Source organism: Myodes glareolus, chromosome 2, assembly GCF_982192425.1.
Source record: "Myodes glareolus chromosome 2, mMyoGla1.1, whole genome shotgun sequence".
In the NCBI taxonomy this organism is placed as follows: Eukaryota; Metazoa; Chordata; class Mammalia; order Rodentia; family Cricetidae; genus Myodes; species Myodes glareolus.
In genome coordinates this window covers 95351404-95377186 of record NC_142027.1, presented here as the reverse complement: position 1 = coordinate 95377186, position 25783 = coordinate 95351404, and the positions used below count along the sequence as shown (strand labels likewise).

At 42.5% G+C, this 25783-nt stretch overlaps 1 protein-coding gene across 3 annotated transcripts in view; it reads right to left on the bottom strand.

Annotated features, from left to right (window-relative positions):
• Positions 1-1427: 1427 nt before the first annotated feature.
• Pkp2 (plakophilin 2) overlaps positions 1428-25783 on the bottom strand; it is a 55049-nt gene continuing 30693 nt past the window's right edge. For all 3 annotated transcript variants that reach the window (XM_048452440.3, XM_085684901.2, XM_048452441.3), the window contains exons 7-13: positions 15262-15379; positions 14090-14254; positions 12847-13020; positions 8031-8184; positions 5726-5915; positions 4249-4336; positions 1428-1952 (exon numbers count right to left, since the gene is read on the bottom strand). In XM_048452440.3, the coding sequence (XP_048308397.2) occupies positions 1884-1952; positions 4249-4336; positions 5726-5915; positions 8031-8184; positions 12847-13020; positions 14090-14254; positions 15262-15379 (958 nt within the window). In that variant the 3' untranslated portion in view covers positions 1428-1883. The remainder of the gene's footprint in view (positions 1953-4248; positions 4337-5725; positions 5916-8030; positions 8185-12846; positions 13021-14089; positions 14255-15261; positions 15380-25783) is intronic.

The window sequence follows — 25783 nt, the reverse complement described above, 5'->3', positions numbered from 1 at the left end:
CGGCTTCCGGTCCTTTCTCGAGGGCTCTCTTGTCTTGTATCAGGGATGCAGCATGAGCTGCCACGGCCCTGGATCACACTGTCAAAGTTGGACAACGTTGACGCTGTGATTCATTTAAACCAGCAGCTCTCAGGGTCCTTGTCTGTCCTCCGTGGACCTTGGCTCCCATTGGAACCTTGCCAAAGAACAAAAGATTCTTGTCCAAACTGCAGTGGGCAGCAAAGTCCAGACCACACTGGACCAAGAGATCAACACCCAGTGGTCACATCACACATACATGATTTCTTAAAGTGAAAACTCCATTTATACAATGCTTAGGGAGAACATGGAATTTCAGAACCAATCCTTGTCTTTATACATAGCCAGACTTTTTTAAACATCATTTTTTATTCTTTGAGAATTTCATATCATGCACCCAATCCTATTCATTTATTTCTGAATCCTTCCTTGTCCACCCTCCACCCTTGTAGCCTCCTCTCCAAAAAAGAAAGGGAATAATAATAATAAAGACCCACTTTGTTCCTCCTCCTTGCCCACCTGTCCTTCATAAATGTATTCGCCGCAGTGGTAACGGGAGCTGTGGTGTGCTGTGGAGTAGGCCCTTGTGCCCACAGCTTTACTTGTATAACGTTCACTGCAACAAGTTGTTGGTCTGGTTTAAGGCCTCTGGCTTCTGCTAGACACCCATACTGGACCCCTCGAGACTCCTCTTGGATGCCATGCTGTTGCAGTCATGGAGACCCTGTGGCTATAGTTCTGCAGGACCAGTCCCTTCATGAACTCCAGTAGGTCACAGATGGGGGAGATGTTGGGGTGGGTCTGGTTGTTAGCTGAGTTGGTCAGCCCAGGCCTCCGCTGGGAATTCCCACTCAGGTGAGGGGCAGCGTCAGCTTCCCTGCATGCAGCAGTCATGGAGGGGCAGGCCCAACCCTCCTGTAAGGACAGGGCAAACTCTCGGGGGCAGGGCCAGCTGGGCATGACCCTTGGACATCAACACGGCTTTGGGTGGCAGTCCAGACCACAGGCATCCTCATGGCCTTAGGTGGTAATAGGAATCACAGACATCAACACACAGATCCCTGGCTACCATGGAACCACCTCGGAAGTATCCCTTGGCTCCAGGTGGCAGTGCAGGCTGCTCTCACCAGCCTGTTCCTCACCACAACAGCGTCTCCAGTCCCACCTCTCTTCACAGCACATGGATCACTCAGTTTCTCTTCTCTCCCATTCCTCCACCACGTTTGCTCATCGCAGAGGCACCCGGTGGTGGAGCCCCTACAGCCACAGAGTTTGCTCTGACACTTCCCAACTCCCCTGTCTTAGTGCCATGCAGCGCTGGAATCTACATTTCTTACATTTATTTAAATTTGAGGAAGAAAGATAGAACAGAGCAACCAAAAGGGCTGAAAACAATCACAAATTAAACGGCTTGTCACCAGAGTTTTATTCTTGTCATCTCTGTTCTGTTCAGTACGACTGAACACCTGCCTGTGGTTCAATAATGGAGTAACATGCAGATGAGGGACAAGAATGAAGCCCAGACAAAGGACAGAAATGTCAATCACACTTTAAAAGTCTAGCCACACAAGGTCTTTCCTCAGGTGCTCCTTGGCTGTTCACCCACATGTATTCACATGTACTGTGGTGTCCATGAGCTCTACAGGGTACAATACACCTTATAGAAGTCTTAAGGATGCCTAACCAAATTATATCGTGATTATTCATTTTCTAGACTTAGGGTATGGAAATACAAAAGAATATAAACAAAGCATGCTTTCTGAGGTTTCTTGGGTCAGTTAGTAGAAAAATAGGTGTTTTCTTTGGGGGGGAATTTATAGTGGGGAACCCTGAAGCTGAAATTTCCGAGTTTATTTCCACCTTTGTCAGTCTTTAAGGGAGTGGTAGGCTTTGGCGGTCCGGCTGTTGACAAAGTCTGTCTTCTTAAACTGAGCCTTTGGAAGAAGCAGACAGAAATGTAAAAGGCTACTTACTACATCATCACATAAGAAAAAGTCTCATCCATTCATCAGCGGAAGAACATTTAAGTTGGCTCCATTTCCCAACAACTGTGACGTATGCAGCAATGAATATGGCTGAGCATGTCTGGGTAGCAGGATGTCAACTCCTTGGCGTATGTCAAGGAGTGGTGTAGCTGGTCATAAGGTAGATTTGTTTAGCTTCAGGATGCTCCACACTGGTTTCCAGAGTGGCTGCACCAGCTTCGTCGCCCAGCAGTGAAGGAGGCACCGCTTTCCTCACAGCCTTACCTGCACCTGTCATTTGTACTTTCGATCTTAGCCCTTCTGATTATGGGAAGAGGAAATCTCAAAGTAGTTTTAATTTCTATTTCCCTAACTGCTAAGGCTGTTGGAATAATTTTTGAAACAACCTAAATGCCCTTCAACTGATGAATGGCTAATAAAAATGCAGTACATGTACAAAATGGAATTCTATTCAGCTGTAGAGAAAAACAAAGTCATAAAATTTGCAGGTAAATAGATGAAACTAAAACATTCTACTGAGTGAGGTGCGCAGCATCTAAAGACAAGTCCCATGTCTCTCTCACTTTGTGGCTCCCAGCTCTTAATCTTCAGATGCAAGTAAATAACCTGGAGAAGCTGCAGAATCAGGAATGCAAAACTAGACCAAGGTAGTGCCAGGGAGTGAGGGGAAGGAGGGATGGGGGGGTGAGGGTAAGGTGCGGTTGGGAGGTGAGGCATGAGGATAAGGTGGGGTTAGGGGGTGAGGGGAAGGTGGGGCTGGGGGTTTGGGGAGGCTCTTGAGTGGGAATGACAAGACACAGGTGACGGAAAGGTGGAAATGGAAAGAATGGGGCACTTTCACTGGAAAGGGGAGGACGATGTGGAGAAGAAGTGGAGGAGGAAGGATAAATAACACTAAGGATGCTTGAAAAGACATACAAACTCATATTACTTTGTTTCCTAAAATTATCTGTAATATCTATGTGTTACATAGATACACAGCTGAAAGAAGTTAGGCCACGTGGAGTACCTAACAACATCCCTGGTACCATGTAGGATAAACCTCCTCTTGATTTGCTGGTCAGAGGAGTCCAAAAGACTCCCAAAGCAATCTAAGTTGTTAACGTTTAACGTGTTGCCCACAGAACGTAAAGGTAAATCCCTATTGCTGAAGACGCCATGCGCTTTGGGACTCAGGACTTGGAGGAATGGAGCTGGAGCTGACTGGAACCTCCTTCCTAAGGAGGTGCCCACAGATGGGAAGGTGCTGTGCAAGTGGCCAAGAGACGAGCAGTCAGTAGCTCTAACCGGCTGTAAGGTCCGTGGGCCACAACAACAGCCTGTCAAGACAGCCACAATGCTGCCAGAGTGGCACTTTATTTTGGAAATGACCAATAACTGTCTAATTGGACTTAAGGGTCGCCCATAGGACTGATGTCATATCTGGTTTTGTAGGCCGTGGAGAGGTCATTTCCCCGAGAGGAAAGCATATGACTGCCAGATTCTAATACCATTTCTAACTGTATTGCAAAGACTTTCCCTTAGAGCCACAGGTAAGGGTAGTGCCCATTCCTCATCCAAGTTTTATTCTGCAACATACAGAGATGATTACAGAGATCTACAGTGGGACTGTGCAGTACCTAACTGCAACTGATATATCTGGAATGCAGCCTGTGTCTAAGGCTCAGAGAAAATCATGGAAGGGACAAAAAGAGTTTAAGATCCAGAGGCCCACAACACGGCTGATAGATCATATTCCCTAGATATGGTGGGGAAAATGGATCCGTGAACTTTCAGTAATGTGATTGAACAAGACCAGCAAAATGGCACCACCAGCTGAGGCGTCAGTATGGACAGGGGAGACCCCACATCACCCCTCTCCTGATGAAGAGCTACAGGCAAAGGGCCGCTGAGAGAGGGAGAGAATCAATTGCTCCCAGGGATAAAGTCCTACATAGGTTGTCCAATTGCATGAGGTCAGCTGTGGATACAAGCAAAGCTAAGTGGACTCAGTAGGTTACATGTACATGTGTACACATATGTATTTATGTATGTACTCATGCATATGAGTACTTAAAGAAGAGAACCTGAATTTGGGAAGGACAATGCAGTGCCCATGTATGAAATTTTCAAAAAACAAATCAAAACAATAATGACAACCAAAATAGCCAACCTATTTAAATACAAAGAAGAAAGTGCAGCTATTCCGGTGATTTCTGCTGAGGGCCAGGTTGAGTGTCATGTTTTATCTGGGCAGTGTTCTTACCTTCTTGTAGGCATTATGGAGTTCTGTATGTGTCCACAGGGAGTACACAAGGACAGAAGCAGCTTTGCTGGCCTTGTTGGGGGCATAGCTGGAAAGAGAGAGATGCTTGTGCGTCAGTGAGAAACGGAGTTTGGTCATTCCCTTCACATTCCTCAAGTCTCCATCGGTGCGGCTTCAACAGTTGCCACTTGTCACACAGGGGATGAGCTTTGAAAGCCAGAGTTCACTTAAGAGGCCCTTCTATAAGTCATAAGGGTAGCGCTAGTAAATAAGTAATTCACAGAGAAAAACCCACGATATTTATACATGTTTTAAATCCTTCAATTTACTTATAGTGCCTTTCATTTGTATTTTTATGGTACACATTTACAGATTCCAATGCAGAAAAACAAGCGAATATGTATGCATGCCTCTGAGACAAAAAGGACCCTCCCAATGTGGGGCAAACCAAATTTTCCAAGTTAATAAAATACACTCTTGTAGCAGTACTTGTCAAAATAGTTTAAAATCACTGTGTCTTTAGAACAGAGTCAACAGAGAACTTACTGCCCCATCCAGTTCCCCACTGCATTTGACACTGCGCTGGCTTCTGATGCTCCAGTTCTAAATGTGCCCTCAACTTCCCATTTCTGGCTGGATGCCAGTTTCCTTTTAGATTTCATTCCCATCTAACATACAGCTGTATTGTCTCTCATAAACAAAGAATGTGGGTTTATTGCCCTTGGCACAAAGGTCTATTAACATGCAATCAAGAATACAGAAAGCAGGGCTGGAGAGATGGCTCAGCAGTTAAGACCACTGACTGCTCTTTGAGAGGGCCCGGGTTCAATTCCTAGAACTGCAGGACGGCTCTCGACTGTCTGTAATTCCAGTTCCAGAGGACCTGACACTCATGGCAAAAGACTAATGCACATTTAAAAAAAAAAAAAGAATACAGAAAGCAAAACTACAATGTATACAAATGTTGGGCTCCGTCTCAGCTTTCTCTTCCACACTAGAAGCTTTGCTGGAAGGAGAGTTCCATTAGTCTCCTATGGAGTTCTTAGTATCCTAGGGACATTCAGGGTCACTTGGAAGAAGTAAATTCACGTAAGGTACAGGTCCCTTATATTCAAAACTCTATAAAGTTCTTTAATGACAAAGAGTTTTTATATTCGTAACATTTATCTTTATGCTGTTTGGCACTTTTCTTTTTTAAGAAAGAATATGGTAAAATCCCATTTGCCTATAGTCTACAATTCTTAAATCACAGCCATTGCTCTGGGAAGCTAATTAATTACACCAGTAAATACCAGAATCCACAAGTAAGAAAAACAATGGCACCTGTCTGACTGGATTTTCTAGAAGAGAATGATGGTCCAGATCTGCGATGCTGCTGTGGCCTTGCTGCTCGCAGGACTCAGCGAAAGGTGACTGCGGCGAGGGCATTTATACAGTCACGGTGGCGGGAAACGTGGACAGGTACTAAAGGACTTACCCTTCTCCTACGCTGATGGTCATAATTTTCTGCAGGCCTCCGGTGTTGAGAAGGTCTCGTGCATTCTGGTAACTATTCTGCACTAAATTGTTCAGTGTGTAGCAGGCAGAGGCTGTAGTTTCGATAAGAAGGTCAGTACTTGGGACTGTGTCGGGAATTATGGAAACCAAATCTGGTAGAGTTTCTTTGGCTACAAATTGAAAGAAAAACAATGCTGGTTAGAAAGATCTTTTCTTTTAGGAGGATGTATATGTGTGAACATGTGTGTTACACACACACGAGTGTTTGGTATGTGTGCCTTCTGTGTACGCGCAGCGCACGAAAGTCAAGCAGTCTGTCAGCTGTCTCCTTACTCCCTTTCCACCTATCGCTTTGAGACAGGGTCTCTGACTGAACAGGGCTTGGTTTTCAGGGCACTGGTTGGCCAGTGACCTCCTAGGCTCTACTCTCCCCACCCCCAGGTGCTGGAGTCACAGGTCATTGGTTGACATATGTATGAAAAAATGTTGAGTCTTTATGAGCGCTTCTGAAAACCTAATACCCTGCCCTCAGCGTACTGAAAACCTAATGCCCGCTCTCAGTGTACTGAAAACCTAATGCCCGCTCTCAGGGTACTGAAAACCTAATGCCCGCTCTCAGTGTACTGAAAACCTAATACCCTGCCCTCAGCGTACTGAAAACCTAATGCCCGCTCTCAGTGTACTGAAAACCTAATGCCCGCTCTCAGTGTACTGAAAACCTAATGCCCGCCCTCAGTGTACTGAAAACCTAATGCCCGCTCTCGGGGTACTGAAAACCTAATGCCCGCTCTCAGTGTGCTGAAAACCTAATGCCCGCTCTCGGGGTACTGAAAACCTAATGCCCGCTCTCAGTGTGCTGAAAACCTAATGCCCGCTCTCAGTGTACTGAAAACCTAATGCCCGCTCTCAGTGTACTGAAAACCTAATGCCTGCTCTCAGTGTACTGAAAACCTAATGTCTGCTCTCAGTGTACTGAAAATCTAATGCCCACTCTGAGTGTACTGAAAATCTAATGCCTGCTCTCAGTGTACTGAAAACCCAATGCCTGTTCTCAGGGTGCTGAAAATTCTTCCGCAGAGTAAAAATATCAAGCATTTTAAAATTATATACTCTTCAATTCAGAAACCTTATTTCTGGAAATACAGATAATACCTTAAAAGTTGAAAAAGATTTCCACAAAAATATTTTGGATAGAGTTATATATAAGTTAGAAAAAAATCACAAAAGCCTATCTTATAGGAATATGTTTAATTAACTAAAATACACTTAAAAAAATCAAGCTTCTGTTTCAGTTAAAATGAGGGGAACCTAAAACACCAGGACAACCCACAGTAGACTCTCCGGACATCCTGACTGCAGGTTGCACACACTAGCCCCCCCTCTCTGATAAATGTCTCTAACTTCTAACACTGGAAACAACAGCACCTTCCTCCACAGGTTGTTCTGAGTGAGCCTAGGAGTTTATGCCCGTTAATTGTGGCCACATGTAAGTTATTACCGCAGACTAAAAGACCTTGGGAACATGGGTATTCCGTCCACAACTTATGTAGACAAATTGGAAATAATTCTGACCGAATAACAGGAAGGCCCCAGCTACCCGCTGAGCTCAGTGCCACATCCTTTTCAGCATCAACCAGAAGATCCCTTCATAGATCCAGGCTAAGGAAACATACACGGTCAAGGCTGAGGAAGAGCAGCAATGAAAGGAGTCTATCATATTTAGTTGTCTTAGGAAAGTGCATGCATCAATAAAATACATTCTACAATATACTATGGAAAGGCATCTATCTAAACCTATATCCACAATATATCCACTCTTGATAGATAGATAGATAGACAGACAGACAGATGAATAATGAAATAATAAATGAAAACCTATCTGGCTAGAAACTCTCATTAAAAAACACAACATGTATTGAAATGAATTTTTACTTATTCTTGGTTATTAAAACTCAGACTCAAGATGGGTTCTATTGCTTAAATTACATGTTGAATACTGAGCAATTTACAATTTTAAAGTTGTAATTAAGCAATTGCAATTATGTTGATGACACGCATGCAGACAAGACAGACCCCCTGAATGGAACAGCCAGTGGGAGAGAGGGGGCAAGCAGATCGAGTGTGGTCCAAGATTTCTCTTCTGCAAGTCATCAAAACAAATGAAGGAAAGGCTGGATGGAAGGAGGGAGCTTGCCCTCCTGTGCAGCAAAGGCGGGCCTGCTTATCACCGGCCTCCTGCACTTCGAAGTTCACTGAGCACCTATGGCATGCGACCCTCAACTCACCAATTTCATTCTGCAGAGAAAGATTCCGTGACAAGTTCCTCAGCAGGGAGACGGCAGTCTTTTTCACACTGGGATCACCCACGTGCAACATCTTCCGGGTGTGCTGAAGGCCATTTTCCTTCTGGACAACCATTCGGGCTACTGATGTGGGCATCTGTTGTGAGACGACAGATCCTGTAAATGCTATCACATTCGCTATCAGAGAGAGAAATTCTCTGCAAATTCCAGAGGTTGAGGGACAATAAAAGCTAGAACGCTAGTGAAAGCACTTTACATATATTTTCTTTAAATTCTTTGAGATTTTCAATATAACTGCTAAGTAAAAATATGCTTTCAGCTGGGCAGTGGTGACACTTAATCCTGGCACTCGGGAGGCAGATGCAGGGGGATCTCTGTGAGTTCAAAGCCAGCCTGGTCTACAGCGTGAGTTCCAGGACAACCAGAGCTGTTACACGAGAAACCGTGACTCGAGAAACAACAACAAGAAAAAGGTTACTCATTATTTTTGTGCATCTGTGTTTATAAGTACACAGATCTGACCTTACTTTGTATTACACCTAAAGTTTTAGCGTGTGTATGTACACACCCTGCATGTGTGGTGGAGGACAGAGAGGAACTCCCATGTCTTCCATTGTCCTCCACTTTATTCCCTTGAGCCAGGGGTTCAGTGAGTCTGAATTCTGGTGTTTCTGCTAGGCTGGCTGGCAAGCTCTTGGGATTCACATGTCTTCATTACCCCAAGGTGGACATGTCGGCTTTTTATGTGGGTGTAGGGCAGTCAAACTGAGATCCCTGTGCTTGCAAGGAAGTGTATGTGGCCACCGAGCACCTCCCAGTCCTCTTGGGCTGAACTTTTAAAATCAAAGGTTGAATAATATGAACTTAATTACACAGCACTTTTTTTCTATCTTCTTGAACTATTCACCTAAAACAAGCTCATCTTTGTGGGTTTGGTCAACTTTGGTCACATGGCTGCTAGCCGCTTACACAGTGACCCAGAGTCTTTGTTTTCCTAGACTGCCAACTGCGGTGAGAAAACAGCTTCTCTGTTACCACTTGGCTTCATTTATTGGCTGACGCTTAGTTATCAGTCCTGTTTCTTCTGGTTCAAGTTTTGGTAACTAACACATTTCAACAAATTTATTTATTTCTAAACTACAAACCCAGTTCATTAAAAAAGAGAACTAGGATTTTTAAGAAGCATTTTTATTAGTTCTTTGAGGGTTTCAAAAATATAATGTGTTTGCTATATTTATCTTTCTCTCCTAACTCTTTCCTGATCCTCCCCTACTCCTTCCCCACCCAACTTTGAATTGTCTTCTTTTAAGAGCCCATCTTGATGTACCGCCTCTCCGCGGTACCCACCAGTGTAGTTAAAGTTGCCTCGGCTTACAACTCTTTGCTCTGTAAAACTATAAACCTTCATGAAACTGCGTCCATGCTGGAACATGGAATGTGGGGTAACCTAAATCTGTGTTCCCAGGCCATGGTCACTCATAATGGCTCCAGAATAAACTCTTGCTTGCCTTTAAAACGAAAAAGAAGAAGGAAAGAAACTCAACTCCAGTTGGTGCTGCTTGACTGCTATTAGATGTGGGCCTGCCCCGGAATATGGCAGACTCACCAGGGATCTTGGCACTAAAGAAAACTGACTTTCTGTTTCTCAGCAGCTACCAAACCCCAGCAGGTCTTCAGCTGGAGGAAGGACTCTACACGTGTCCCCCCAGCCCCACCACTGGGGTTTTTCTGGCGCGAGCTTATGCAGGCCTTCTGTGTGCTGTCTCACTCCCTGTGAGTTCACATGTGCACTGTCAGGTAGATATTAGGCGTCTGAAAAGGCAACACACTGCTGCTGGATTATGTTTTCTTACCACGTAATCTGCTTTCACTGAACTTGCTATGTGGACCAGGCTTCCCCTGAACTCACTGAGCTCTGTCTGCCTCCTGAGCACTGGCCTGGATTACTGCAGTCTGTGTATCTGAGACTACTGCTGGGTCAGGCCTAGGAAAATCTTACTCAGGATCTAAGTGCTGACCTGGCCTTTTCTAGCCCTTTCTAGTTCTGTAGCCTTAGCTTGTGTCTGTGACTTTACATTAAACTTCCATTTGAAGTTAATATGAGGCCACCATAACAACAATTCTTGTGATTCTTATCCATTCTTTAGGGTGCTTATCTTTCTTGTCTCGTATAAACATTGCCTCCTACCACCACCTATATTCTTCACTTTCTCAATTCTATTTTCTAGAATTGAGGGTCTTAATGTAGAACTAAGTGGAATATGGGATCTCTAAAACTATTTTTCTGTTTATAATTCATATTCCTTGGGAAATTGTACATCACTTTACTTGAGTATCAAAGTTACCATGGCTAAAGGAAGTTAACTATTATTACCATCTTCTACTAACTCTTCTCCTCCAAGAAGATTTCTTCCCCAGAGATATCCAGAAAGGAAGCTGTTTCTTAGGTACAGTTCCAGAGCTTGGGTGAAGAGGAAAGATGGGCATTCCTCTCTCCCCATATGCCATCTACATGTATATTTTATCTGGCGGCTTTGAAGACCGGCTGTCAGCCTTCTACTTCCTATCCGTGCAGCTGAGCAAACTAACCACTTCACACCTCCTAGGCTTCCAGCTTCAATTCTTTCCATACATCAACTACTTAGTCTTGCTGTGACACAGAACCAGAAGAACATTGTCCTGTGTGGCCATAGAGCTCTGAGTACCTTTTGTTCTCTATTTTCTATCACATTTATCTCCACAATTAGTCCCTTTATCCCACCCTTAATTCCTAAACTTCACATCACTGTCTCCTGCTAGCATGTGAACTAACGCTGGAGCCGCCTGAGCTATCACATAAACACGTGTGTCTATAACAAGCTGTCATTTCATCCTTCGCCACCCACCAGCACTCTACTGTTCGGTTCATTTAGCTTTTTGCCTTTTCTGATTTTTTTAGATTTGTTATATTGCTAGAATAAATAGTACATTTTCAGATTAGTATTTCTGCAATCTCATTCATCCAGCCTCCCTCATGACCTCAAATAGTGCTTGATGACTTTGGGCTGGGTGGTGGCAGCGCACAGCTGGGCACAGCGCCTGGGAGACAGATGCAGGTGAAGTTTTGTGAGTCCAAGGCTAGCCTTGTCTACACAGTGAGTTCCAGAACAGCCAGGGGTATGTAAGAGAACAGAGAGAGAGAGAGAGAGAGAGAGAGAGAGAGAGAGAGAGGGATTTGTTAGTAAGGGGCTGGAGGGATATAGCTCTCTTTTCTTTCAGAGGACCCAGGTTCAATTCCCAGCACCACATGGTGGCTCACAACTGTCTCTAACTCCAGTTCCAGGGAATCTGACACACTTGACACACTCACACAGACATATACGCAGGAAAAGCATTGCAGGAAAAAAAAATCAATGTACACGAAAACAAAACAAAACAAAAAAATCTTGCTGATTTTAAATACTAATGGCAGATCTGGAATAAAGCTTTTTCCAAAATCCCATCTGATTTAAGCAGCCAGTGCTTATCTGCCGCCTTCAGAAGGACGATCTGACACCTTAGTGTGGCTCATGCTGTCTGCCTCACATGGCTTCCCTCCTTTACCATTAGTCCCCAGTTAGCTAGTAAAAATGACTTTATTACGTAGTTTCTCTTGTTGGAAACAACAGTTCTTCCTTTCTCTTTGTTCACAAGCATGCTTCTGGCAAATCAAATAAACAATGGTTGGTACTCTTAGCCGCACTGTAATGGTGAGGAGGCGTCTATGTGAAGACACTTATGCTAGACACAGATACATTTTCTCAAACATTTCTGTTCCCTCCAAGAGTGTTCAGCTATGTAGCTAAATACACACACACACACACACACACACACACACACACACACACACACACACAAAGACTGGCTGTGTAATGAACCGTTCTGAGTGATTACTTCTTCATCAAGGTAAATATAAACTTAGTTCTATCAATGATTTAAAATAGAATATAGAAACACATAGCAGGCACACAATATACGGCACAGGTAATAGCCTTCTGCCCTATGCTTTGACTCTGATGACAAAAGTAAGTCAGCGGAAAGAGGATGAGCTCTGCCCTGTGGATGGGCTGGCTCCCAAGACACAGGTGTGCAGACGCCCTTTCAAATCCCGTGCTGGTGTGGGCACCACTGGCTACCGACAAAGAACACAGCACCTCTTCTGGTGTGAACAGACCTTCTGTGAGGGAGCACTCCTTTGCAGGGAGTGCAAGAGGCAAGTGACCCCTGCCAGTGCAAACCTGTACCCTGGGCACTTTACCCAGACCAGGCCAAATGGGCCAGTGAGACACCTTTGCTGAGTTCTTCATAGCAATATTTGTGAGGACAACAGGTTGTTAAGATGTAAGCCTGCTGTCATTTCCAGCTGTCCTCATTACCATACGGCACACAGGAACAGAATCCAGAGGTGGAGTCAGGCAGTCAAGACTAATCATGGAAGAAGGCAGACCCATCCCAGACATGAGTTCCATATGAGAAATTCCTTCCTTTCCCTTTGTGTTTTTTTCAACTCATTTGAGGCAGAATTCTGAGGACTGTAATGGAAGAAGGACTAAACAAAATAAAAGCCAAGGTGTTGTTTTTATAATTGTAGTCTGATGCGGCTTTCCAGAAACTGAGGTTGAAGGTAGTAGAAGGCTGAGACCCTGGTGGTTTCTGAGAGCAGTCTTGGCTGGAATGAGGAAACCATTGCTCCTACCTGATTGCTTCACCTCTGCACCTAGGGTAGATATGTCTACAATGCCCTCATTTTAAAAAGTAGAAAAGCTGTCACAAGACTTACCGGGCCACCTCCTGCTGTGAGATTCTGGAGCGCTCCCAAGGAGGCCTCTTGGGTATAGTTTCGGGCACTCTTGGCAATTAAGGACAAATACATCCTTATCACAATGGAATGCCACAGCCACTCCATGCCCCGGGGGCTGCTCTTCTCCTCGGGCATAGGCACGTCTTGGTATTGCTAAGCACACAAGAGTAAATGCACTTCAAGTGATGCCTAGGACTCTGACCCACACCAACACACCAGAAATACCATCTAGAAAGACTAGCAAATCAGGAAACCAGAATATATGATTTTCAGTTACTTAACTTTTAGCTCAGAGCAATGATGTCTTTCTAAGGAACTCTCACACTCTCCAACTTTACACTTTACGGGAATTAAATGCAGGTGCTTCTGAAACTGTCTCCAGCGGCATCTAACCTAGACTCTAAATGGTCACCATTGGTGCGGGAATTCATTTCCATCAATAGCTTTTTTGGTTCCAGCCTTAGGGTGTGGCTTTTGTGTGACATGACATGATCTCTTATTAGGGAGAGGAGAGGTCTCTCTCGCTCTCTTGGGAGGTCAGGGCATAAACAAGCTGGTACGGCTGTTCATGTCTCCCTGGGGCAGAGCAGTGGAACACTGTGGCTGGACCCACTGTGTTCCCACCTTGTCCTATATTCTGTGAGGCTGTATTTCCCTTTGAGTCCTTTTGAGTTGTAATAAAGCCGATCTGTACCTCTCACATCATACCATCACTTTGAAGATCAGGGAACAGGCCTGTTTCCCTCAAAGGCTTATGAATTGTTTGGAATAGTATCAAAGATCTAAATTTACCAGCCATTTCCAAATTCAAGGATACACCAACACTAAGAATACATTCTTTCACTTTTATGTCAGTTCTGAAAGAGATATGTTATCTTTTCTAGGAAATTTGCTTTTAATGTGTTCATAGTTTATTTTTAAGATACACAATGAAAACACCAACACTTCTTGTAATGCTTAAACAGTGATTGTATCATGGCCCTCAAAGGACACAGGACAGCAAGGTTTTATCACTAACAGCACAAATCTGGAGTCAGATTAGTGGGAACTGAATTTGAATTTTATCCTCCTCACCGAGTCACCAAATTGATGTAGGAAAACTAACGAAGTTTCCTTATTGGTGGAGCCTCATGGGAGGACTGATGTGGGACCAGGAGTGAGCATCTCCACGCCCCCATTCTCCCTTCATCCCCGGCTGCCTCTCAAAAGATCCCTGACATACCTCTTTTACCTTCCTACTTCGAGTGCCAAAACAGCCGGTACTCTTGTTACTGTTCGTCTGGATATTCCGGTTCTGCATGTAGATACTCTGGGAATACCTCTCTGGGAGCTCCGTCTCCAGCTGGTAGGAGAGGTTATGAAGAATGCACACACAGTTCTCTGTGGCCTGCGGGGAGAACATGACGCCTGCTCACAGTCACAGTGACACCCTCTCCGATGCCTTGTCTCCCACAAGGTTAGCTAGGCTTCAGCTCTTAAAAGGCTTACTGCATGCAGTTTAGAACGCTTGGACAATAAGGTACGCAGGAGTACCAAGACAGCTGGGATGGCGAATGCGAGACCATGAACGAATGGTCACGAGTACTGTGTTAAAATACAGAATCAAGTTTCTTAAAATAACGGGTAGCCTCCCCCAACCCTTTTTAACATATCTGGAGGCTGAACCCAGGGCTCTTATACAGTGGTCAAATGCTCTACCAGTGAGCTATATAGAGTATTTCTAGAAATCCTATGTTCAGAACAAATTTGAACTTCCCATACATAAATTAGTAGCCACACTAATATGGAGGATAGTTACGACACTGCTTACAGTGACCTATTAGGAGGACGCTATAATCGCTAGTGTAGAGGACATGCAATGGAAGCAGCAGATGTGGCACTGGGGAAGTGGCATAAGGTGTACTGCGTGTGCACAGAGGGTGAGCGGGAGGAGGAGTGGCCTGAGGCCATCCATATCGCTGTCTTCTTTTGGAAGACAGTGAAAATTCACTCATTCGTTTACTCGCTAGCACACTCACTCAGTGAAGATATATATGTCCGGCCAGTGCTTCCCACTAACCTACAATCTCCAGCCCCAGATATGCTGATTATCAGAAAGAAGACAGCAAGATTGGGTGATGGAAGAAATGAATTTAAGGGTTTATTGTTGTACAGGTAGTATTTGACGAACATCCACACTGAGATGTTAAAACGTGTGTTGGAAATTTGGGTCTGGAAAAACTCTGAGGCTAGATAGAAATTTAAGTATCTAAGCACATAATGAAAGCCTTGGGCTTAGAAAGCAAGTCAAGGTACAAAACTACATCAAGCAATGCTTTTTTATTTTCCAGTTTGAAGCATCTTAGTAAGTCATAGTGGGTAGTCTGGCATGAGGATGTTTAATTCTCAAGTTACCTTATCGTCTGGCTGGTAGTCTGCAATAGTTCCTCTGACATAATGGACCAACGAGTCAATGAGCCCATCACATCTTCTCATTGTCTTCCTCCCATCAGGGCCAGCTGAGCTCATGTTTCTTTCAAGAACAACAAAAAACTGTTAAGATGCATTTTCTCTATCCTGAAGGCCTGTGTGAGACATGTACTATGAATCCCCAAAGTCTGTGTGAGACACGTGCTATGTGTCCCAAAAGCCCATACAAGGCCTGTGGTAGGAACCCAATAGGCCTGCGTTTCAAAGCTTCATTTAAGGCTTCTTCCAGATGTTTGGAACCTGGCAAACAAGCAAAAATATGAGAGCTTGCTTCATCCCATGTTATCAAGGCCCAAACATGACTTATTAAATCTTGTCCACATTTCTGAGAGGCAGATTTGAGGCAAATGTTTGTAATTAAAGGAATACAGCACACTGGACACAGCAATATGTTGTGCGTCCAAGTCCCAGCTGGCTCCGTGTCTTCACTCTGGCTCCGTGTCTTCACTCTAAATAACCCGACGTTGTCCGGGCTTCGCATTTCTTATCTGTAAAAGTGTGCTGGACTCTGTTGCTGGAGTCTTGAAGGTTTTTTTATACAAACTGTTATTGACAAATATTAAGCCCGATACTCTAAACATGCCAGTCCTCTCCTCCAGATGGCAGAGGGCTGTAGAGAACGTGCACTTTCCAGGGCCGGTGACGCCTGGCCTACGGACGTCTTTGTGCTTAGTCTTTTCTAATGTTGCTACAGTCATGAGCACAAGCAGAAGCTGCTTCCTTATACAGAAACGCAGCTCATCAAATATGCTAAAGCAAAGTACTTGGTGATCACACTGTAGATTCAGGTCCTATTTATATTCTGGCATTATTGCTTCTGTATTTCTTTGCATTGAGTTTTTCTTTTAATCATTAGTCACTCAAAAAAATTTTCCCCTGAAAAATGTTAACACATCTGTCAACAAGAAAACAGGCTGTAGAGATGGCGAGGAGGAGCCAGGTTCAGAAAGGGGCTGTAAGGATGGCACCAGGCTCAGCTCCCGGCACCCACATCAGTCCCAGAGGCCCTGGGGCATTCTGGGTTTTGTAGGTTCCTGCATGCACATGGTACACATAAACTCAGTCAGGTGTATACATAAAATAAAAAGACTACTACAAAAAAGTTAGGTTTTTGGAATTTGAGAACTGCCTCCTATTCCTTTTGCCAACTTTAATTGAAAAGAAATATTGTAAACTATGTTGTGTCTGTTTATGGGCAAGTAAAATATCAAAGATATATTCAGGAGTTTTTCTTTACAATGTCTCAGGCAGTGTCACTGTAAGACTAATAGTTCAAGAACTTCCGGGGTCTGATTTTCTCTATTTAAAAATATAACTGCATTAAGTTATAACTTAATATAACTGTATAACTGTATAATCGAACTGTATAACTTCGAATACTGTTCGGTCCCCAAATACTGCTTTCAAAGAAGCAAATGTGCCCAGTATTACATCAAGAACTAAAGGGCACAGGAGCGGCCATATTACAGTTCCATGGGGTCCCGTCGATAGGCTGGCCTCTGTGCAACCAATGCTTGGCTGCTTTACTTTCGCATTTCAGCCTCACAGTGGACAAAAGACAGCACTAACAATTTAATGGCTGTGGAACTGACATAAGGAAAAACGTGTCTTTATCAAAAGTTCTTCAGCGACTGTGATTCTTCAAACACTTCACTACCTTGACTTTTGCTGTTACTTTGTCAATTACAAGACAAGATAACAAAGGCCGGTGAGACAGCTTAGAAGTGAAGGAGCTTGCTGCCAAGCCTGGGGAGCTGTAACTGGTGCGCACAGGGCGGAGAGAACTGAGTGGCCAAGTTGTCCTCTGACCGTCACATGCACATCCCTCCCAATAATGAAGACATTTTAAAAAGATAACTAATGGGTTTGTTAAATGGAAACAAAAATCACGTTGACTACAGCATTTTCTTAAACGGTCATTTACACTGGCACCGTCTGCCTCTGTCGGCTCTGGGCCATCGCCAGTCTTGCAGTCTGTTAAGAAGCATGCTGATCATTTTAACCCTTCATATCCACTCCTGTGGCATGTTTCAGACCAGGAAAGTAGCCAGAGTCAACTGCTGTTTTTTTCTACTGCTAGGGCCAAATGAGGGTCCAGTACTCGAGGATTTCCCTGGGCTTAGGAGGAGTCCAAGTCTGCTTTAGCCTTAATTTTTTTTAATCAGTCCGTTGTTCATCTGTTGAGAATAAACACCGACTTTGGAAGCAATGAGACAGTTCTGCAGTGACTCTTCCATGGGGAGTGGACACCAGTGGACACTTTGGCCTGGGAAGATGCATCAGCTTCACAGGAAGTGAAAACACATTCTTTTCTCCCTCCCAATTTCTCACATAAACAAGAAGCCAAAATGAGTTTAAGCGACTTTTCCTGCTGACAACCAATGAGTGGTAACGTCAGGAAGGGAGGACAACTTCTCTCCATTTTATTCTGGTATGTGTGGGTCTGTGCACCATGTCTGTGCAGTGTCTGTGGGTCTGTGCACCATGTCTGTGCAGTCTGTGGGGGTCAGGAAGGGAGGACAGCTTCTCTCCATTTTATTCTGATATGTGTGGGTCTGTACCCCTTGTCTGTGCAGTGTCTGTGGGGGTCAGAAGAGGGAATCAGACCTTCCATGACTGGCTATACAGATGATTGTGACATGTGTGGCTGCTGGGAATTGAACCTGGGTGCTCTATAAGAGCATCCAGTGCTGCTACCTGCTGAGCCATCTCTCCAGGTCTATAAAACTGGTTTTTTATTCTATGCAGAGTGGTGCAGCAGAGAGAAAACTTCATCCAGCATTCACTCTTCCTGAACTTTGTTTAACAAATATCATATGTCCCCAACCACAAGCAAATGTTCTTTAGGTTTCAAAGCTTCTGATCTCTGGATGAGAGAGACGACCCTTTAAAGTCGCCCTGACATTTCAAAGGTTAGCCTTGCTCACTTGCTGGGTCTCCTGCGCAGCTTGCAAAGAGGACTTAGCTTTGAGTGACTTCAGAGTGTTTATTCTGGTCCAGACGGTAATGCGGGGGCCCTGCTGCCAGCCTCGCCGCAGTAACTGTTATCTTCAGTCTTTATTGTCCAGACACTGCTGCCTTGAAATAGGCCTTATCGGGGGCTCTGGCAGCTGATACCTTTGCTGACAGGAAGTGTATGGAACCCTGATGTGCAGGACTGACCTTGCATATCAAAAATATTTCCCATCTCACTCAGCTATCCAAAAATATAAACAAGAGTAGATTATCCCACTTCACCTGTGGACAGAAATCATTAGACAGAAAGTAATTTATTATTACACTGCTCTGATAAAAACCAATAATTTATGTAAAATTACATTTATCTGAAAGCATTTTCCAACAGTTAATCTTTAAAGTTCATAAGAAACAGAAATAACTTAGACAGAATATATCATTTTACAATGTGCCTCCTGAATCCTGAGAAATACTTTTTATTTTTCTTTCCTGTATGTAACCCAATGGAGACTAAACATGGAAAATACCTCAGAAGCATAAATTAAATATACTAAAATAGCCATGCCATTGCAAAGTAAGACTGAGCTTCTAAGTCAGCCCCCAGTAACAAGGGAGCAGCGAGGAAGAGAGAGTTCACGCAACGCCACTCTCCACTAGGCCCAATGTGATGTCTTCAGCAAAAGATTGATCCAAGCTCCCCGCCACCATGGCTTTTACTGGGGTCAGAGGATTGATTCCGACCTCTATGCACCTCTGAAGAGGTCTCAGACTTCACAGTTTTCGAATGTTTCAGATTCCTTGTCTGGGAGCAAATCTGCTATTCTGGACTCTCTCCAAGATCGCTTACCTCTTACATTCCTAAGTGTCAAAGCAAAAGGGAGCACAAAGTACCTTGGCCCTTGTTAGAATTAAAAGGAAGACTGGAATGTCTCCTTTAGGATTAATGGTGTCACGATGGAGTCACCATTCATACAGTAAACTAAAGAATGGGAATAGAATTCCGAGAGCATAGAAAACAGTCCCAAGAATTAACAAATGAAACTATATGAAATTAAAAAGTTTCTGTACAGAAAAAGAAACAATAAACAGGCTACAGAATGAGGGAAAAAATGTCCAGCTACACTTCAAACAAGGGGTTAATTCTAGAACATACAAAGGACTTCAGAAGTTAAAAACCAAAGAAATAAAGCTGCTAATCAACCAACAAGTAGTGACATGAACAGTTTTCAAAAGAATGGCAAGTAGACACTAAGCCACTACGGGGCACTAAGTGGGGAACCTGCTTAACATTTATGAAGGCCTAGGTCCAATTCCCTGTAGCCAGGAAAGGCAGTAAAATAAAACAATCCTGTATAAAAAAAAAAATAGAAATAAATGGTCCTAAAGAAGTAGCATCAACTTTAAAATTACTTTTGTTTCAGAGTACAAGAAAAAATTCTTTTGATGATAGTTATAAAATCACCAAAAATGGCTACTACTCACTGAGTTGAGCCAAATACCCCCTATTACATCAGTGGCTTTACAGACAGACTGGGTAAGAGAAAGAAAGGGATGGAAAAGAACATTTCATATTCATCAAAGGAAAAATCCATCAAGATGAAGTCTGAATTCTGAATATCTATGCCCCAAATACAAGAGCATATTATTGTAATATTTCTAACAGAAATATTACAGAAACTTAAATCACACATCGAACCCTACACATAATAGTAGAAGACTTCAATACTCCACTCTCACCAATGGACAGGTTTGCCAAGCAGAAACTTAACAGAGAAAAAAGGGATTAACAGATGTCATGAATCAAATGGACCTAACAGACATTTACAAAACATTTCATCCAAACACAAAACAATGTACCTCCTTCTCTGCACCTCATGTAACACTCTCTAAAACTGACCACATACTTGGTCACAAAGCAAACCTCAACAGATACATATTTTAAAAAAAATGGAATAACGCTCTGTATCTTATTGAATCACCAGGAGATAAAGTTTGAGTTCAACAACAGCACAAATGAGCAACTCTCAACTAAACTACCACTGGGTCAAGGAAGAACAAAGAAATTAAAGACTTCCTACAATTCAATGAAAATGAATGCACAACATACCCAAACTTATGAGACACAATGAAAGCAATACTAATAGCACATAGTTTATAGCACTATGTGTCTGTTTAACAAATTTGGAGAAATCTCACACTAGCAATTTAACAACACACCTGAACGCTCTAGAACAAAAAGAAGCAAACACACCCAAGAGGAGTAGATGACAGGAAATAATTAAACTGAGGGCTGGGATCAATAAACTAGCAACAAAGAGATACAAAGAATCAATAAAACAAAGAGTTGGAAACTAACTAAAAGAGAGGGAGAGAGAGAGAGAGAGAGAGAGAGAGAGAGAGAGAGAGAGAGAGAGAGAGAGAGAGAGAATATCCAAATTAATAAAATCAGAAACAAAAAGGGGACATAACAACAAACACTGAAGAAATCCAGAGAATCATTAGGTCATACTTCAAAAACCTGTACTCTACATATTGGAAAATCTACAAGAAATGGAGAGATTTCTTGATAGGTACCACATACCAAAATTAAGTCAAGATCAGATCAGAAAAATAGACCTATAACCTCTAAGGAAATAGAAGCTTTCATTAAAAGTTTCCTAATCAGAAAGGAAGGAAGGAAGGAAGGAAGGAAGGAAGGAAGGAAGGAAGGAAGGAAGGAAGGAAGGAAGGAAAGAAAAGCCCATGGCCAGATGGTTTCAACACAAAATTCTACCAGAATTTCAAAGGACAACTAATACAAAAACTCCTCAAATTGTTCCACACAACAGAAACAGACAGAATGCTGTCAAATTCCTTTTATGAGGCTTGTCACCCTGATACCCAAAACCACACAAAGACTTAGCAATGAAAAAAAATTAAAGAACAATTTCCTTCATAAACACTGATGCAAAAATACTCAATAAAATATTTGCAAGTCTATTCCAAGAACACGCAGAAAAGATTATTCACTATGATCAAGTGGACTTCATCCAGAGATGCAGGAATGGCTCAACATATAAAAATCTATCAATGTAATCCATCATATAAACAAACTGAAAGAAAAGAAACCACATGATCATCTCATTAGATGCTGAAGAAGCCTTTGACAAAATCCAACATCCCTTCATGATAAAGGTCTTGGAGAGACCAGGGATGCAAGAAATATACCTAAATATAATAAAAGCAATATACAGCAAGCCAACAACCAACATCCAGTTAAATGGAGAGAAACTCCAAGTGATTCTACTACAATCAGGAACAAGACAAGGCTGTCCACATGTATTCCATATCCATACTCTCTCCATATCTATTCAATATAGTACTCGAAGTTCTAGCTAGAGCAATAGGACAACAAAAGGAGATCAGGGAAAGGAAGAAGTCAAACTTTTGCTACCTGCAGATGTTATGATAGCTATACATAACTGACCCCTAAAATTCTACAGCTAATAAGCACCTCCAGCAAAGTGGATGGATACAAAACTAACTCACAAAAATCAGTCGCCCTCCTATACACAGATAGTAACAGACAGAGAAAGAAATCAAGGAAACAACACCCTTTACAGTAGCCACAAATAATATAAAACATCTTGGGGTAGTCCTATCCAAGAAAGTAAAATACCTGTATGACAAGAACTTCAAGTCTTTGAAGAAAGAAATGGAGAAGATATCAGAAGATGTAAAGATCCCCCATGCTCATGGATCAGTAGGATTAACATAGTAAAAATGTCCATCTTACCAAAAGCAATCTACAAATTCAATGCAATCCCTATCAAAATTCCAACACAATTCTTTACAGACCTTGAGAGAACACTATTCGACTTCATATGGGGAAAAAAACCCAGAATAGCTAAAACAATCCTGTATAATAAAGAAAACTCTGGAGGTATCACTATCCCTGATCTCAAGCTCTACTATACAGCTATAGTAATAAAAACAGCATGGTATTGGCATAAAAACAGACATGTGGACCAATGGAATCGAATTGAAGGCCCCTAAGTAAATCCACACAAATATGGACACCTGATTTTCGACAAAGAAGTCAAAATTACACAATGGAAAAAAGGAAGCATCTTCAACAAATATTTGGCATAACTGTATGTTGGCATGCAGAGGAATGCAAATAGATCCCTATCTATCACCCTGTACAAAACTCAAGTCCAAATGGATCAAAGACTCCAACATAAATCCAGTACACTGAACCTTAAAGAAGAGAAAGCGGAAAATAGCCTTGAACACATTAGCATAGGAGACAACTTCCTGAATAGAATACCAGTAGCACAGACACTGAGATCCACAATAAATGGGGCTTTCAGGGGTGGAGCAATGCCCTTCTGGGGTGGAGCCGCTTTTGTTGGGCTTTTTCAAGGACAGAGTCTGGACTAAGGCAACTCCAGGGGAAGGGTCTGCTACTTGGCACTCTGAGGGTGGGGTCTGGAACAGGCACAAGCCAGATCCCACACACTTTTCTCTGGAGACACCGTGATAAGCGGACATTAGCTGTAAAGAAGACCGCACACCCTCTTCTGGTCTCTGTGGCACCAGGCACTCACATGGTGCATATGCATGTGCAGACAAACCACTAAGACACTAAAATAAAATTAGAAGAATTTTATCTCACTAAATTGGAAAAATTAAGATATGGATAAATTTCTAGATTCATATGACATGCCAAAATTAAACCATAGTGAAATAAATTACTATTTCCACAACCAGCAAAGTGACTGAAGCAGAAATAGTCTCCCAACTAAGGAACTTCAGAGAACTAATACAATCACTACTTGTATAAAGTACAATATATAAGATCTAAATATATAATATAGATTAATCCATGAAAGGGAAAAGGAAGGCCCCGAACTCTTTTTATGAACCCAGCATTTTACCCTCATTCAAAACCAGATAAAGACACCAAGCACAGACACAGATCATCAGCCAATCTCCTGACGAACAAAGACAGATATAAAAATTCTCAACAAAATACATACAAACTCAATCTGATATCACATCCTAAGATCCTTCATCATGAACAGGTTGACTTTACTTTATAGATACAGAATTGATTTGTCATCAATCAAGAAATGGAAATTGTCACATAAACAGACTCAAAGAAAATGATCATACATTTCAATAGATAAAGAAAAGGCTTTTTGACAAAAATCAAATATTCCCTCTTGATAAAAGCCATGAAGAGGCTAGGAATGGTGAGAGCATGTATCAGCATTATATGGATATATACAATACACTTATAGCCAACTCCACATTAAATAGAGAAAAACTATAAGCGTTCTCAATAAGATCAGGAATGAAACAGGATATTCCCTCTCTCCACTTCTATTTATTACAGTACTTGATGTCTCAGCCTGAGCAGTATGTGAAAGAAATAAAGGGACAAAAATAGGAAAAGAAAGCAAGGTTATTCTTGCTTGCAGATGGTGCAAGACCCTGAAGACAGAACCAAAAAATTCTTAGTGCTGATAAACTTTGTCAGTCAAGTGGCAGGGTACAAAAATCAATACACAGAAAGCTTTAGCTCTCTTATGTGCCAATGACAAACACATAGACAAAGAAATCAGGAAAACAATCACATTCATGGCAACCTCAAAAAATGACAACCAGGAAAAACCCAACCAAGGAACAAAAGAGCTCTACAATGGAAATTTTAAACACCGAAGAAATGAATGGACTGTGGAAGACTTTTCATGCTTAAGGATTAGAAAAAATCAATAACATAAAAATGGCCACCCTATTAACAGTAGTCAGCAATTTCAATACAATTCCACTCAAAATTCATGTAGAAAACACAATCTAAAAATGTATACAAACACATGAAAGAGCAGAGATAACCCAATGCAATACAAACTAATTACAGTGAGAGATGTCACATACCTTCTTCCAGATACAATGTCTTTATTACTTCATCTACACATCCTCTTGGACAAAACTAGATCCCTCTCCCCTTGGGAACTTCAGAAATCTAAACAGCTATCTTGATATGGTACTCAAAGAATAAAGGTAGAGTTAGATAAGAGCAAGAATAAAGGACAGCCAGTGGTTAAGGCCCAAAGAAGGCTGGACAAGCAGTCTTTCTCAAGTTAGTTTCTTTCCTCTTACCAATTCCCCCAACTCTGGTGCAAGCCAAGCCCTTTGGTGGCTTCAGCACTTGAGTAAGCTGGCCCAGCCCCTCACCAGGGCAGTGCTAGGGAGCTGGTCCCGGTGGTGTCAGTGCAGGAGAGCCAGTCCCACCCCTCGCCAGCTGATGCAGATAGGAGAGCTGGCCTTGCCCCTCGCCTGGGCAAAGCAGGAAGAGCTGGTCCTAGCGGTTCAGGTGCAGGAAAGCGGGTGGGCTGATTGACTCAGCTACCACCCAGGCCCAGATCCAGGGTTTTGAGTTAGCCCACCCTAACATCTACCCCATCTATGACCTGTACATGAAAGGAACCAGTCCTGCAGAACAAAGCTGCAGGATCTCCATGACACAGAACAATAACAGGGTATCTGGGAGGAGTCCCAGTGAAGATCCAGTATGACAGTGTAGCAGAAGCCAGAGGCCTTGAACCAATCCAGTGGCTCATTGCAATGAGCATTTGCAAGTAAAGCTGCTTGGGCAAAAGGTTACACTGTGTGACACACCATGACACACCACAGATTTTTTTTTTTAAAGGCAAGATTTTTTTAAAATTTTCTTTTAATTTTTTTGTTTTCCTTTGGGAGAGTGTTACAAAGGCAGAACTGGATATAGAGGGATAGGAAGATGAGTGGGCTTGGGGTTCATGATGTGAAATTCATAAAGACTCAATAAAAGTTTAAAAAATATCAGAAAGAGCTAAAAAATGGCTTAATGATACAACTCAGAAAGCTGGAAAAACATTTTAGATCAGACTATATCCAGGACAACTTGTTATGGTATATAATAGTTTTGATGTATGTATGTAGAATATTCCTTTTGCAAGTGTTTTGTTGAGTCTTTTCCAGACTGTGATCCTCAGGGACATTGTCCTGTAATCTCCTGTTTGGTTGCTGCTGTGTTTTTCCTGGTTTGGGCATCACGGTGACACTGGTTTCTGAGGAGTGATGTGGAAGAGCTCGTGCTGTCTCTGTCTTTCAACAGTTTAAAAAGGAGAGCCTGGATCTTCACAGTCGATGGCAAGGAACAATCAAAGTAGAGCAGAAACTCAGGGAGTTGAAATAAAGAAAACAACACACACACAAATAAGGACTGTAAGAGCTGGTTCTTGAAGACAGACAAGACTGACAGGCCCTTGTCCCAACTAAAGAAAGAGAGAGGTGGCCAAAATTAACACAGGGAAATATTAAAACAATCACCAAAAAAAAGGATAAATATCTAGGTTCAGCCAATCTACCAAAATTAAACCAAAACATCAACAACCCAGACAGACCCATAAAAACGGAGGAAATTGAAATAGTAATAAAAAGCCTTCCAATGAAAACAAGAGAA